The 15,947-nt window shown below is 40.5% G+C and overlaps 1 protein-coding gene across 1 annotated transcript; it reads right to left on the bottom strand.

Annotated features, from left to right (window-relative positions):
* Positions 1-534: 534 nt before the first annotated feature.
* slc16a5a (solute carrier family 16 member 5a) lies at positions 535-15,782 on the bottom strand. Its single transcript, XM_047609664.1, has 5 exons — positions 15,646-15,782; positions 10,694-11,163; positions 8,249-8,392; positions 5,997-6,836; positions 535-3,788 (listed from the first exon to the last, which is right to left on the bottom strand). The coding sequence occupies exons 2-5, from the start codon at positions 11,058-11,060 to the stop codon at positions 3,517-3,519; spliced, it is 1,623 nt and encodes a 540-aa protein (XP_047465620.1). The 5' UTR covers positions 11,061-11,163; positions 15,646-15,782; the 3' UTR covers positions 535-3,516.
* Positions 15,783-15,947: the final 165 nt, after the last annotated feature.

Below are 15,947 nucleotides of genomic sequence, written 5' to 3' on the forward strand. Positions count from 1 at the left end.
CTAAAAACCCAAAACAGCATAAAAATATGACACCATTAATATGCTTATTTTGAGATTAATTTCTGAAACAGTAGAAAATTAGAGCTCAACATTAAATAAAAATCCTGCCAACCTGTAAGAGGTCATGGTAAATGATGTTGGTGTGCAGTTTAATTTTTTAAGAATGTTTACCGTGTAATGCAGATATGAGGTGTGTAATTGAACGTAGCATTATTGTTCTTCTGGTGACGGACACACAGATCATTTCTATTTGTCTATATAAAATCGGGATCTGTGTATATTTCTCAACTTATCTTCTAACTCATGCGTTTTTGTGCAGTTACAGCTGCAGGACATCTGGGCTAAAATCCGCCCATAAACTGTTTATTTTAAATGGCGCCAGAGAAGCTACAGTAATTGCCACATAGGTTTTGTGCTCTCTCCACTCGCTAATTTCACGTTACAGTTCTTATATGAAATTCAAATAAATGTGTGAATATTTTGTCTGATATAGAGATCTGATTGACACAAACACAAACAAATCACAAGAGACACTTTTGAGACTCAAACATTTATTTATTTTTTCCCCCTGATCATACTGTATAAATAAAGAATTTGTAATAAAGATATAGTTTGGCCCACAGCAAGACAAGCCTCTAAAAATGACTAATAAATCCTGTGGTTTCACGTTGGCTTTACTACAACACAGCGCATACCTGAAACATTTCACTTTCATTAACTTCTGGGATCAAACAGCTTTGTTCAAACCTGTGATCACTGTCAATTCATCAAAGTCTTTGATGGGAGCTGAGGCGAAACTCATGCGGGCTGCTGATTCTTGGTGAAATATTTAGTTAGTTGATTAGTCGATGTACGACATGAAATGTGCTCCGGTTGTGTGTCATCTTTCAGAAATACATCAGCTGTGTGAAAAGGCACTGTTCCATTAAGGAAAGAAAAGCATGCAATGAAAACACTACAGTACATACTAATTTAAAACAGTACATACTATACTATTTTAAATAAGACGGTGGACTCATTGACACACTAATCTTCTTTATATCCACCTTCACTGATCTTCAGTATCTAACGTGGGTGTAGAATAACATTTCCCACTTTAAAAACTGGTTAAAGGCCTAGTGTGAAATCTATTTAGATATTAGCATCTAAAGGATCAGGCTGGTGACACTCGATACTCAACTTTTCCAATGAAAAAGACCAAAGCCAACAACAAATTAATTAATGCTGTGCAAAAACACATCTTCTTATTCCCTCGAGCGCCATCCTGCTTAATAACAGTGGCTGCGCTCCACTTGGCAACACTAGCATGTCGTGTTGCAGCAGAAGCAGAGGAATCAGTCACATATTCTGTACGGAGGTGTCAAATCTAACAAGCACAGGCTGTTTTATGAGGGCGTATTCTGGAGCTCAGCCAAAGTCAAGAGAAGTCATCAGACGTCTTTAAGGTGGTGATTATTATCTGATCTAAATCACAGTCTGACTGAGGGTCTTTGTTCACCAGTTCATGCGTGATTTAAAAGTCCAACACAACACCTTTACCCCAAATATTTAATTAAAACTGCCTGTGTTGTTCAAATAATGTTTGGCTTTATTAAGGTTATAAATGTGATTATAATTGTTTTTCTCTTGGCAATCTATCACCATGTCTCATTTTATTAACATTTCACAAGCCGCTTTATTTCATATTTGGTATTTTCATGCATCTTTGGGTTCATATTTACTATCATCTCCCTTATTTCTAGCTCATTTTGACTTTGAATAAAGTTTGATTACATTTCTTTAGACTCCTGTGCCATGACAGTCAAAAGAAGCAAAACCTATGTCTCAAATGCACTGAAGCTGCACAGTATGAACTCTACAGAAACGCATAGAGACATGTGCACATTCCACTTAAAACGGCGGCTCTTTGGAAGCAAGTACTTGATCGTTGCCTACAGATAAAGGTGAGTGACAGGTTGATAAAAAGTAGTTTGTTGCAGACGTGTGTCTTTTTTTGAGTCTAGCAAACAACTTAAAACAATAATATGAAGCAAATCTTGGCACTTTACTGCCTACGACTATTGCAGATTTTAAACGGCTAAAGGCATTTCCAAGTTCATGGCTGCTTCAGCGAATTCAGTCTAAGAGAGAGTCAGACAGAGCAAACCAAAGACCTCATCCCAAGTTTAGGGTTACTTCACTGCGAGTCATATCGAAGGGTGCTTAAAAACCAAACACTGAAGCTGAGGTGAAACTTTCGACTAGACAATGGTCTCAAATCCACCAAGAAAAGGCTCAAAAAGTGCCGTCTTATCTGCACCAGAAGTACATTATGTGAGAGATTAAAAAGCTGTACTAGTATCCGCATTGTTGTTTACTGTATGATGTAATAGGTCAACCAGAAAATACATATATCGCCACCTAGTGTGGAGGAGGAGGACATGTTCCTGTCAGTTATTAGACTTTCTCCGTTTTGTGTAAACTTTGACAAGGACCGCATCCAGAAATTCGAAATTTTGAGCATATCTCGATTAAGCAGTGCATGTAACGTATACTGACTGTGCATCCTAAAAGACACAAGGCCACAAGGAAGAGTGTCAAAAACAGCACCATCAGAAGCGATGCTAGCTTCTGATGACAAGGGTGTAGTTACTCTATCTACATAAGATCAACCCCCCCAAAAAAACAGAAATAAGAGCAACTGTGTCAACGTGTAAAGTTTCTTGAAGATGCTTAACTACTCATCCAAGTAGCTTCTTCAGTTAATTTATGGAATAAAATGGTTATTTAATACTTTTTCTTTGAATAAATGGTTGGTTTTGTTTAAGTATATCTCATTTATTTGTGTGCACCCCTTTATAGAGGACTGAAAATTTACATACTTGTCCAAATACATTCAAGAGACACACTTCATGTAGTTACGTCGAAGCTCCAGGGTCCTTTTGAAATATGCTTGAAAGAAGATAAATCTCGAATAACACCAGCCTCATCCTTTATCCCTACATAACTCAAGCCTCACTCAACTTCTTACTCCAGGAGGTTACAAAATGATATTTCCCGTTTCTGCTAATGCTCAGTTTGTGTGCTTCTAGTAGATCACACTTAGCCTGCTGTGAGATTGTTTTCAAGTAAACTCACCGCTCACTAACACACTAGCTGACACTTAGCACTGATTGTGAGTAATTTCTTTAAAAGAATCTTGGCGTGATTGAGGAAATACTTCACGTGTGTTAAACTGTGTAGATAAAATCAGCAGCATTTTCACAGTAAACAGTACAATCCCATTGTAGTTGTAAGTGCACATCTGTTGATTTTGGTATCTAACCTTGGGCAAACTGTGCAAACTATTCATAGTATTTGTTTTGGCTTTTATGGCGCTCCAGTTTGCAGAAGGTTTGCAGTCACATCAGCTGCAGAAAAGTTTTGCAAACATGTGGCGCACCATACAAGCTGCCACAAACGTTAAGAACCATTTGCGAAAACCGTCGGACCCAAAAGTGTGGCTTGTGTTTAAGGTGACGAACAGCGTAAGCCAAATCAGAGACTGGTGATGGACTCCGCCCCATTAACCGAGACCTTGTCTTTGTCTCCCTCTGTGGGCACGCTGCGGTACTGGCAGCCACGAGCAACGTCGATCGCAGGCCTGGCGGGGTCCGGCAGCGCGGAGGGTTGAACCCGCTTCGACGCCTTCATCTCCTTTTGATGAAGCCAGCAAAATGATGTCATCAAGAACACGGCGGATGAGGCAACAATGGCGCTGCAGACAAAAAAGACGTGGAAGTACTGGCCCGTCCGGTCAACAAGGACCCCTGAAAGAAAAAATACAAATAACATCAGCAATTCAACAGCTTATTTCCAGGTCTATTATTTTCATCTTATGCAACTAAAATTAATCAAAGTGGTTCTGACTGGTTGGAGGACTATCCGTTGCTGCTGAGTATTATTTTCTCTGTGTAACTCAATATGGGGTGTATAAGAAGTGAGTGTCACTACGCCGGGCTATGTTTAACCTGCAACATTACCCAATACAAATCTGTTCTCAGCAACCTTTAAATGAACATATTTCTAGAATTGTATTTCTTTTCTACTACAGTCTATAAGCATTTAAAAGCTATCATAATCTGTCTTATACTATATGTGACCATCGGTGGCAAACCCAGAGTTCAGAGTAAAATTACCATGTTGTGACTTGTCAGTGCAGTCAGTAGCAGGCCCATAAACACAGGAAGCATAGCTGTCATTTGAGACAGAGCCTCTGCCCTTTCCCCACTCTGCTGTACCGGCCAAACTAACTGAGAACATGCTGTTATTTTACAGCCACAGCCTGACCAGAGACATTGAAAACCACAGTATATAACAAAACATGTGGACCAAAACACATACAATCATACATAAAGGCTGTTGTTTGGAGCAAGAAACGAAGTTTTAGCATCACCCTATAATTCTGATACTCGTGTACCAATTTTAAAGGAATAGTTCAGTGAAGGTTCCCAGTCATCCAGGGAGTTGTATATCCAAAGCAAAGCTAAACCAGGGAAAATGAATGGCTTCTTGAAGATATTTCAGCTAAGTGCACTGAACAACACGATTTGATTTCTGTCTTTGTTCTGTGCTCGACTGTATATTGAATTTAACTTGAAACTATTATGAGACTCCTGAAGTAGCCTGTAAGCCAGCCAAACCTAAAGATGATCTAGCGTTGGTCTGTTAGGAAGTGATTTTGCTCCAGCATCTGCTGCACCCAGTCACCTGAGCACCGTAGAGTTTCATTTGATCACAACAAAACAGCCGGGATTAGTCGTAGGACTATCCAATTGCGTGCAGAAATATTTTTTTCTCTTTATCCACTTACAGCAGGCTGCTTTTTAGTTTTAAATTGCATCTTTTTGTTTGTCTGGACGTTGACATTTCTCCAGAAGGTTGGAAACACAAAGAGGAAATCTGAACTATCCACTATTCAAAAAACAAGGCGAAACAAGTCCAACTGGACTCGTAGGTTTCTTGAGGTGTTTTCATCCTAGGCTGCTTCAAGGGACCAAGGGCCACATTCTACTGCTGGTCATACATTAGTTATAGGTAAGAACCTCACACAACATCTAATCCCAAAGAACGCAGATGAAACAAAGCCAACCAGACCTGCAGGTTTCTTGAAGACTTTTCGCTACTCATCCAGTTGCAAATTGGTTAAATTGTGACTTGTAACATTTATTTTTATCATGTAAATGGAGGGAGAAAAAGCAGCAGGATTATCTAATTGTGCACAAAGATATTTTTTCTCTGCATCGGTTGGAACATACTTTCAATGAACCTGACACTGGACTAGCTCTTTTTAAATTGCCTCTTTTTTGTCCCTTGGACCTTCACAATCCCATGGAACATTAGAAATACAAAGAGGAAACCTGATACTAAAAAGACAGTAACTCTAGAAGGTATCCGCTTGTTTTGGCTATCTGAGACCTCAGGTTGGAAGCTTTAAAGATGTTTTTCTACAGAATGAATGCTGTCCCCATCACTTTAACTATCACTTTTCCAGGAAGGAACCTCTTTGGGGCCAGTTCAAACAGGCGGAATAAACACAGGAGACCAACCTGTTCTAACATTTCTAAGGTTCATGGAAAAAAAAAAAAAAAAAAATGTAAACCTCCCGGTTAAGATGAAGTTGTGCAATTGGTCCCATACAAAAGACACTACAAACAAAAATTAGTGTGATTTTACGCCCCCACAACAGGACGCATGAAGAAAATAGAGCTGAAAAATATTTTAAAAAAAAAGTAAAGATGGACATGAGACACAAAAAATAAAGATTTAAATTCACCTTTAACCACTACAAGTTTTACAAATATTACAAATGATTTGCTGTCTCGTTGAGTGTGCAGCATGCTCTTAGTATGTCTGTGCATCCTGCTGTCATTTAACCGAGCCAATGAACCATTTTTATCTTTTCCATAAATAAACACCTGCCTAAAGCCTGTGGATTTGCCTCAACTGCATGCTGTGGTGAATTCTGTCTGCTTTACCTGCCAGCGGAGGTCCAATGAGCAGCGTGATGCTCTCCATGATGGCGAGGAGGCCCAGGGCGGAGGGGAACCGTCTCATCTCCACAATATCCATGAGGACGGTGAACATCAGGGAGCCCACCACACTCATAGACAGCCCGTAGGTCACCACATACGCCAGCAGCACGGAGAAGCTGGGCCCGAGGCAGCAGATGCTGTTACTGAGCCCGTTGAGCAGCAGAGCCGAGGCAAATACATAAATGTGTCGCCCTTTGAACCAGGGCATGTTGAAGATGAGGCCAATCGGTGGCCGCACCACGATGTTGACGACGCCCAGGATGGAGAGGAGGAGCGCGGCCTGGCTCTGCTCCATACCGTTTGCTGTGGCGTAAGGAACTAGATACACCAAGGGCACCACGAAGCCCAGCATCATCCAGGTGATGCCTATGGAATACACACAGTACCGCGGGTTGTTGCAGAACTGATCGAAGGCCATGTGTTTGCTCAGGGAAGCCAACAGGCAGTTCCATATCGTCCTCACCCTCCCATTTTTCTTCATCTCTATTTCTTCCTCCGGCGGAGGGGGCCCATGGTTCATCAGCGGCTGGCCCCGACGCTTGGCGGGCTGGAGGGGCCTCATCACGGCTCCGCACACGCAACAGTTGAGGAGGACGGCCCCCAGAACGAGGAAGCTCCCCCTCCAGCCGAGCTCTGTGTGGAGGTAGTTTCCCAGGACGGGGAGAGTGCACAGTCCCAGAGCCGTGCCCGTGGAGGACATAGCGTTGGCGAACGCCCGACGGCGCACAAAGTAGTGACCCAGGATTGTCACAGCTGGTTGGAAACTGAAGCAGAAACCCAGTCCTACAACAAAGCAAGAAGACTTTCAGTTGTCTCTGAAACACCTCAGTCATAGAGGTCATATTACAGCAAACAAAGTACTAAAAACTGAATTTATTGGAGATATTTCATCCAGGTTGCTTCTCCAGTCCTAAAACACAACTACAACACCCCACCGGTCTTTTAGACTTTTTAGACTTAGATGAAATATCTTCAATAAACTCAACAATTCCAGGTGGACTTCTTTCAACTTTTATTTTGATTTTATGATTAGAAATGGCACAGGTGGGGCTATGATAAAAGAAAATGGTGTGTAGAATGTTGTTGTTTTTTTTTTGGTTTCTAGCATGAAAGTTGTCCAAAACAATAAGGTCAGAGTAGCCTAAAAAGAAAAAAAGCAGACCTCAAAGCTGAGCCAAACTTATTTATCTCAGTATTTAAGTATATTTACCACACAAAGGTTTCACAAGGAGGTATTTAAGAGCACAACTATGTCAAAAATAATTGCAAGATCTATAAAGTTTAGACCAAAGTTGTTGGAAACTGGAATTATTATTATTTTGAATTTCCCCAATGGGGATAAAGTACTATCTTATCTTATCTTTAGGTTTCAACAGGTTTTTATTTTTCTCATGTAAGGTTTTACGCACTTTATTATTGAGCAACCTTTGGGATGGAAAAGGCCACAACAAGATGCAGGCTGGGTTTTGAAAAATAAAAAATAAATTGAGTCTTGATATACACATCCTGTTGGATTTAAAAATTATCATGACAGATTTTGAGCAAAAAAATTGTTAAAAAACATCCACTGGAAATGGAAAATTTGTCTTTCTGCCACAATAAAACAAATAAAAAATCATTCTGATTTAAACCTGTACAGCTTCAAGCTAAAGAAGTTGCTTTCAGAACTTTGTGAGTTGAAAACAATCTGTTCTCAGATTCAAATCTATCCTGATTTGTAAAATCCCATATCGATTCACTAAGTCCTTCAGATCATGTTCTCCAAGTATACGCCATTTCCTGCTTCCTATCGTTACAAATCTCGCCGTGGTTACGCAACGAGATTAGTCCATGTGAGGACAATCCAAAACATGACAGAAGCTCTAACTCTGAGAGCAACATCAGGACTGAAAGCTGATTGGATTTTGAAAGCATGCTGACAGAGAAGAGCTCAATGCTGGAGGACATGGAAGACATGAAATCAGAAATACCACAAATCTCCAGAACCCATGATAACAACAGTTTAAGTTTTAAGCAAAACTATTTTGAGACCGAAACATCTCTAAATGAATTGATATTGAACTGAATCGAACCAGTGAGTGTTACGAGTGGTCACCAGCTGCTCTCCAACTACTCCCGTTGCTTGGATCTTGGCAGGTAGCGAAACGGTTGTGTGTAACCACGGTCAGCCGGGATAATAAATCTTGTTTGCTGACCTGTAATGACCCCAGCGGTGATGTAGAGCTCGGTGATGGAGTGGGTAAATGAGCTGGCAGTCATTCCCAGCCCACTCAGGACTCCACCCAACATGACCGTTGCTCGGCAGCCCAGTCTCTCCACCAGCACGCTACAAAAGGGACCTGTGGATCAGATTTAATGCTCTTAGTTTAATGCACGCCGGAGCAAAAGTGGGAACAGGGTTGCACGGCAGAGGCGAAATAGTTTTCTTAATCCTCCCTCACATAACTGGTGTTTGGCTGTAATCTGTAGCACATGGATGCCCTTTCCAAGAATATATCAACAAGTTCATGCATATAGCTTAGACTTAACACGTCACTCCATCTCAGCTTAAATAATCGTTGCCTGCAGAGGAGGTCTTACATTATTTGAATGGTTTGGTACTAAAAGCAGTGGGGTGCATTGGTTACAAGTCACTGGGAGGGGTGTTAAATTTAACACGGTGTGACTTTGTTGTTAGGCACCAGTTCTGCAGGATTGATGGGGATAATAACTGAGACGCCTAGTCCAAATGTTTGCACACCGATGTTCCACTTTACACGTACAAATACATTACCGTTAATGGTATTATTTATCCATGTGCAACTTTTAATTTAACCGGCATGGAGGTGGCTGCTTTGTGCACTTTAGTGATGTCACATTTCTCTCTGCTCAGAACAATCTGGAAGATCAAAGCATTCTTGTCTCCAAAATCCACGAGAACGGCGCACAAATCCATCCAAGTACCTCCATGTACTCCTGTCCCAGAACTACATGTACCTGTAATTTTTGCAGACTGCAACACGACTGAGCGATAAGTCTGGCAATTTGTGCTGGCAAAATGGCATCTCCTCATGATTAGACACCTCAGTTAAATCTTATTGTCAGAGATGATCTCATAAATATCCTGCTATGCCATGATGTTATTATGGAACATCTACACTGTGTCTACATTTATGGATTATGATAGTGAGAAGACAATGTTAATAACACTTGTAAATTCTGAATAAACAAAGACATGCTAGTTATGTTTCACAATCTAAAATATTAGAAAGACGATGCTTATCTATCTATCTATCTATCTATCTATCTATCTATCTATCTATCTATCTATCTATCTATCTATCTATCTATCTATCTATCTATCTATCTATCTATCTATCTATCTGTAGAGGTGAACAGTGCAGACTTTTTCATTACTTCTTCCCATGAACAGCAGATGTGGTCCGTTTACATGCCAAATATACATGCGAGCCAAAGCAAAATATCAGGAAAGAGGAGCTGTGTTCAGGAAAAGGGAGAGAGGGGGGTAAGAATGGAGGAATTCAAATGGTATAGACACGAAGGAGTCGTTTTGGTCAGACACCAAACTTCTTCTGATAAGAGAGATAAACATTAAACTCATACAAGGAATGTTGTAAATGATGTAAGATTGGGAGTGGAACAAGTAGAAAGAGGAGGAACATTCACGGGTCATTCTGATAAAATAAAAAAGATCCAGTGACTTTCTGTACCCACGTTTTAAATACTGCACCAGTCTCACCAGCCAGTTATCCTCCTCATGGAAAGTCTCCTGGACTGAGATGAAGGGCCAGATTAACAGCATTCCTTCCAGTTAAGGTTTAGATATCCTGATAAATTAATTTCACCTAACTAATCTCTACTAAATTAGATTCACTGAATAAAGACACAAAGTTACCAAATTAAAGCTACTGCAGTGGTTCTGCTGTGTTTAATTTCTATGATCTTGTCCACCCATAGATTTTACATCAGTTTACATAAAGTTCTGATGAAAGAGAGGGTTAAGAGAGGAAGGAAGTTCACATCGCTGACTCAAGAGATGTGTGTGTCTGAGGGTGTGTTTGTGTTAGCTGTGTAGTTCTTTGTAAATCTTGATCATAAAAGCTTGTGTTGCTTTTGGGTTTTCCATGGAAAACGTACAGTTTCACCTTATGGCAGCTGATAGTGTTTCTTCAAAGTTTGGATTGTTATTACTTTTGTAAACATTGAATCAGTCGCACTTCATCTTGGGAAATAAACGAGCTGCAGTTTCTCAGGGGATAATCTTCTTTAAATCAACATGGACTCAGGCGGACAGCTCAAACCGACCACAAATTCTCTCACACCTTGATTTCATTTGATTTGACAACAACTAAAGGTAGTAATTAAAACTACCTGGAGGCTGTGAGGCAACTTAAATCTTCAACTTCTAAGACTATTAATAGACGGTGATAATAAGAGTGAAATATTGATAATAGAAAAGCCTAAACTTACACTGTGTAAATACTCAACAAGACAACAAGTATTTAATCCAAAATCAGTTTCACCTGAATGAGTAACGTAGGTTAAAATTAAAGTACATGGAAATGTCATAGCTTTGAGAGGCTAAACTTTGACCAAAAGGTAACTGTGGCTTAGTTTAATCCCTGGTTTGCCTACTTTACCTCCTGCATGAAGCACTGACGTCATGATGGACGGCACCCAAGATGTTTCGCTGTTGGAGGCGTGGAACTCATTCTGCAAGTCAGTGTAGAAGATTCCCACACAAGAGGGAAATGCCAGGGTCAAGGCCAGGACCAGGATGGTGGCAATCAGCACCACCCATCCCCAACCGCCGTCTGGAGCTGTGTCTGCTCCGGTTACAGCCAAAGTGTCGCTGCAGTCACCTCCCTGGCCCCTCTCCTCGAATTCACAGTCGTTGGCTTCCTGAACTTTCTCGTGCTCCATGCCGTTGGCCTGCCCAAAACTCTTGGAGGCCTCCGAGTGGAGGCTACAATCGCTTGTCGCCCTGTTTCCATTTCTCTGAGTCATTTTCTGCTTGGCACTTTGGGCAAGGTTGCTGTGTTAGCTCTGCGGGGTGTGTTACGTCTTTTGCCGCCCATGTCACTGTAGCTGCTGTGACCTTTGAGGAGACCTACAATCACAAAAGCAAACAGCTTCAGTTTAGAGAAGTTGAAGTGGTGAGTGCTTCCTCTGGCCACGCACAGCTTGATTGATATACCTAAACAAACACTGAACTCTATTAAATTATGTAACAGTAGGTATGAAAGTGCTGTGTCAATACATGACTATTTACTATTCACCACAGTTCAGTTGGCATTAAATGGACAGAGTTACAAAAAAAACAACAACATCTTTAATGGTAAGTCATGTTAGCATGCTAGCATTACAAACTGTCAGCGTACGGCCTTGAAGAGCTGACAATCAGATTTCCTAAGCTAGATTTATGGGTCAGGTCTACATCATGGGCTGGGGCGCACCTCTTCAGAAATGTAACTCAGGGGCGCCGCCAGGAATTTTGGGTCCCATGAAAGCCCCCCCCCCCCCTCGAATCGAGACTCAACCACTAAATTACAAACATTGCACAATACCCTAACCCTAGTCATTAGGGCAGGACCAAACCATCACATGGAGAATCACGGGGGTGGTTGGTCAATATTATTTACCTTTTGATTAGCTAATATTTAACTTCTACAACAAAAACAATTTTACAACTATATTTTATTATTATATTAAGAATTATATTTTAATGATGATGGTTTAATAATTTGTTTTTTCCTATCTTTTGGGGCCTCTGACATTTCATTATCGGCAGTAGGCTAATTTCCCTAACTCAAACAGTTAGGAGATACCTTTGGCCTAGGAGGTTTTGTCCATTGGCCTCCTCTGCCTCTAGACTAACCCTGGGGCAATATAAAATTAGTCAGTAGACCATAAACAGGAGAGAGGTAAGCAATAAAGAATGGCACAGTGGCACATGTTCTTTAAAACTATTCATGGACTACGTCTTCCTGTCTCACTGAGTATGAAGAACTGGGACAATGACTGACTGTTCTTTAAACTTGTTTAGCGAAGCAGGTATCTGGTTTAAGAAAATGGGTTTCACTAAAGTAGCTTGTTGGAAATGTTTAGAAAAAAATCACCAACCAAGCATGCCACACACGTTTAAACTAATCCCATCAATTATGAGCATTTAAAAAATGACACCCAGGACTTTACAGTAAATGCATTAATGCAGGAGAGTTTTGAGGGGTTTAAGGACAACCGCGCCTGTGTGTGTCGAAGCAAAACGAATCGAACCAGCATGAGACTAACATGAACATGTGAAAACCTTTGAATGAATAGCCCCTTGTGCAAATGTTCCAGCAGAATTTCCCACAAGGACACACAATACCAGTTCCAGATGTACCAACCATCGAGCAGATCAACATCAGAGCAGCAACATTATATTCACGAGAATCCCCCTGAGTCATATTCCCTCTGTGGTCAAACATACTGTGTGTAGGCAGTCATTAACGGTTTGAGTTTTCTAATGCAAAGACACTCTACACTCTTACCTTTAAACACAAGATACCAAACATCTAAAGGAACCAGGGCCTGTTTTACTAAGGATTCTAAGTAAGCCCAAAAATTCCTAGCAAGGAATCTTAGCTTAAGAGTGATTACAGAATACTCTAGGAGAACTCAGAGCAAGGAATAGACAGAAACTCTTATCTTAGTGAGGAGGTGTGGTTGACCCCGTCTCGCTGTGTGTGAGTCATCATATCAAAAAGCGTGATTGGTTGGTCTTAAACGCCAGATAAAAATGCACCTTTGGTGGTACTGGGCATAGAATGGACAGTCAATAGACTTATCAGCTCTATATGTACCTCAGGTAATTTATAATAATGTCAGAGGGCGTCTGTGATTTTAATCCTTTGTGAATCATTCATTGTAATTTGCAGATTAATAATCACGTTGCAAATTACCTACCATAATGTCCATAACACAAAGGTCCTCTAATAATACTAACTCAGTGTGACATCTCTGTAACATCGTGAGTTTTTACTTTTTTGAGACTTTTGTTTGATTTGCATCTCTTTTTTCTGCCTATTTCGACTTAACATCTGCCTGGACAGATGTTAGGGCGCGAACTCAAGATGTCACCGAACTATTCACCCGTTTAGATGGATGAAATCAACCATTAATGTGTTCACGGGCAAAGGCATACTGAAAAAAAATGTCATGTCTGTCTATTTTATTTTACTAGAAAATACTTAATTACATAATTTATTATTTTAATCTAAACTTATTTTATTTTATCTGTCTTTTCACTTGTGGTTTTTAACAGCGTTTCTTTAATGTACAACTAAGCTACTGTGACAAAGTAATTTCCCTCGTGGATCATTAGAGTCTGTCTAAATCTGAGATAAGAAAACAAGTCTTAAAAAGAAAATATAATGAACCTCATCATCAATCTGTGATTTAAATACTGACAGGTCGTTAATAATTTCTTCCCCGGGTTTAATAGTATCAAAAATAGATTTTTATTATCCATTAGAATTTGCAAAGTAATTAAGCTGTCTCTGACACGCAGTGTGGAAAGTAGCAGAACCAAACTACAGGTTGTAACTCCTAAGTTCTCTTCCCTGCTCTTAGCAGATCTCACCTTTGGAGCTAAGATCTACTCCGAACTTTGATGGCAAGTTCTTAGAAAACATCATAATTCTAAGAATTTTCTCACAATTTAGCCACTGGGAGCAACTTTAAGTGCTGAGAATCTTTAGTAATACAGGCCCTGATATTTCAATATTCAGAACATTGGTTGTGAAGAAAAGTAAGACCCTGACAGCCAGCAGTTTGTTAGCTTATCTTAGCACAAAATACATTAACAGAAAATCGCTAGCACTAACAAAAATAGCACTAATAAAATCCATTAACTAGCGCTTTTGAAGCTTACCAGATTAACAGCTTTGCCTTTGTTCAGTCTGTGCAAACACTTGAGTAAAAATGTTGGTCACCAACGTTTTTGAAACACTAATGTTTTTGAGAACATGAGATTAGTCAGGTGGATTTTTGTGACATTTAGGCAGAACCAGGTGAGCTGCTTCTTCAAATTTTAAGTATTTACACTAAGCTATGCAAACAGTAGCGTTTTTTTACTTTTAAGAAAATAAATGTTCAAAATATGTTACTACCACTGTTGTGTCTGTACATTCAATATGAAGCTACCGCTAGCTCAGCTGAGCTAGTTATTTCTTTTACTGTTTAGATATGAGCTATAACAGAAGAACTGGACATAGGAAAGCATGCCTCTGGCCAAAATGTTGCCCTTGCTCCTAGTCTTTGTGTTATGCTAAGTCAAGCTAAGCTAAGCATTCTACCATTAGAATGCTAATTTGCAAAATGTTAGACAAGATGTTAGAAAAAAAAAAATCTCAAAATCGCAATAATATTTCTTTTGCATACATGAAATACATTTATACAACTAAATAGTGCTAAACCAACTTCTATACTGGTTTGTTTTAAAACTGTATGAATAAAATACCTGCCATACTTTTTGTGATCTCTATACAGATGTATAATTTGTTCTTGCTTCCCAAAAATAACCACCTGTGATATTATTTGCAGGTTTCTATTTCCTGTTCACCGTGTGCCATGATACACAAATGAAATAAGCCATGCATGTAAAAACAACCACAGAACAAACCATAGAGCGCACATATCCTCCCCATATATCACCACTTGGCAAAACATTAGGTACACTAGTAAAAACAAACATACTCCTACACTACATCCTCCCTCATGACTTTTCTAATGCTCAGCTGATGTAGTTTGATGTGCTCTTACATGCAGTTCTTCTGTTACGTAGCCAAGCCCACTGTGTTAAATGTCAAAAAACAGATTTAGCCACAGTCTCCAAACTAAACGCTGAATCGACATCTCTCTCCAAGGTATTACCAAATACTGAATACCAGAAGCTTCATGAAGATAAGATTTAGCGCAGGACTGTCACGTTGGAATGTTTTAACTAGTGTACCCTAATGAACTGGCCAATAAATGTATTCCTCCTAAACTATTCTGCAAGATGCATCAGCAGAAGGAAATTAAGGCCTCCCATATTTTAGTAATCTCGACATCCTGTTTTGTTCCTTTACCTCCCCTGTACTGCAGACTCCCAAGACAGTCTGGTGCTTGACTTAATTGTTTGAGGAGGTAAAAGTGATGCTGAGCCACTGATGATTCCTGTGGGACAGTTCGTGGGAGCTCCGCCTACCTGCCATACAGAGGGATACGGTCCAAGAAGTCTTTACCCGCCTCAACATTTACTTTGTGCACATTTTCCACGTAAGCTTACATACATTTTTTTTCCTCCACCCACATGGCAGCTCGTTAATATTACGACTCAGATGTTTAACATGGCATCGCAACACAGAGATATCATCGCAGAAACTAGCTTTACCTGCAGCCCGCAGCAGTTTTAGTATTTCTGATTTGCCTTTTGTTTGCATCACACCCTTACATTTAAACATCCTCAACATCACTGGCTCAACACTTTCACGCCAAAGAGGAAGCGATTGGAGATTCAGCCTTGTCGGTTATTTGTAAATATATAGACAGATAACGTATTACTCGCCTCTTTAAAAAACAAAAACAAACAAACAATACGCTGGTGGTGGTGGTCCGGTAGTGTCAGCCACTCAGGCGCGGTCGCTCCTCGATGACTCCGGAGGAGCTGCAGCCGTCCGGGGTTTGCTTGTCGCGGAGCTCCAGCCTCCACGGTGGGCGGGGACTGGAGGGTGGGATGCGGGCTGCGCAGGCCCCAGCCTCGGCGATACGATACCTCCCCGCATAATGAGCCGTAATGGTGGACACCGGACACAATGCTCTGTTCATACGAGGGAACTGACTGTACTCACATGTGGCCATTGCACGATA

The sequence above is a fragment of the Mugil cephalus genome, chromosome 16 (assembly GCF_022458985.1).
Source record: "Mugil cephalus isolate CIBA_MC_2020 chromosome 16, CIBA_Mcephalus_1.1, whole genome shotgun sequence".
Classification (NCBI taxonomy): Eukaryota; Metazoa; Chordata; class Actinopteri; order Mugiliformes; family Mugilidae; genus Mugil; species Mugil cephalus.

Bases quoted from the DNA above. Each gene is read 5' to 3' on its own strand.
- slc16a5a (XM_047609664.1), bottom strand. From the start codon at position 11,060: ATGACTCAGAGAAATGGAAACAGGGCGACAAGCGATTGTAGCCTCCAC. The intron at 6,837-8,248 runs GTCAGCAAACAA...GCTTTGTTGTAG, and splicing joins CACCGCTGGGGTCATTACAG to GACTGGGTTTCTGCTTCAGT. The intron at 3,789-5,996 runs GTAAAGCAGACA...TTTTTCTTTCAG, and splicing joins CATTGGACCTCCGCTGGCAG to GGGTCCTTGTTGACCGGACG.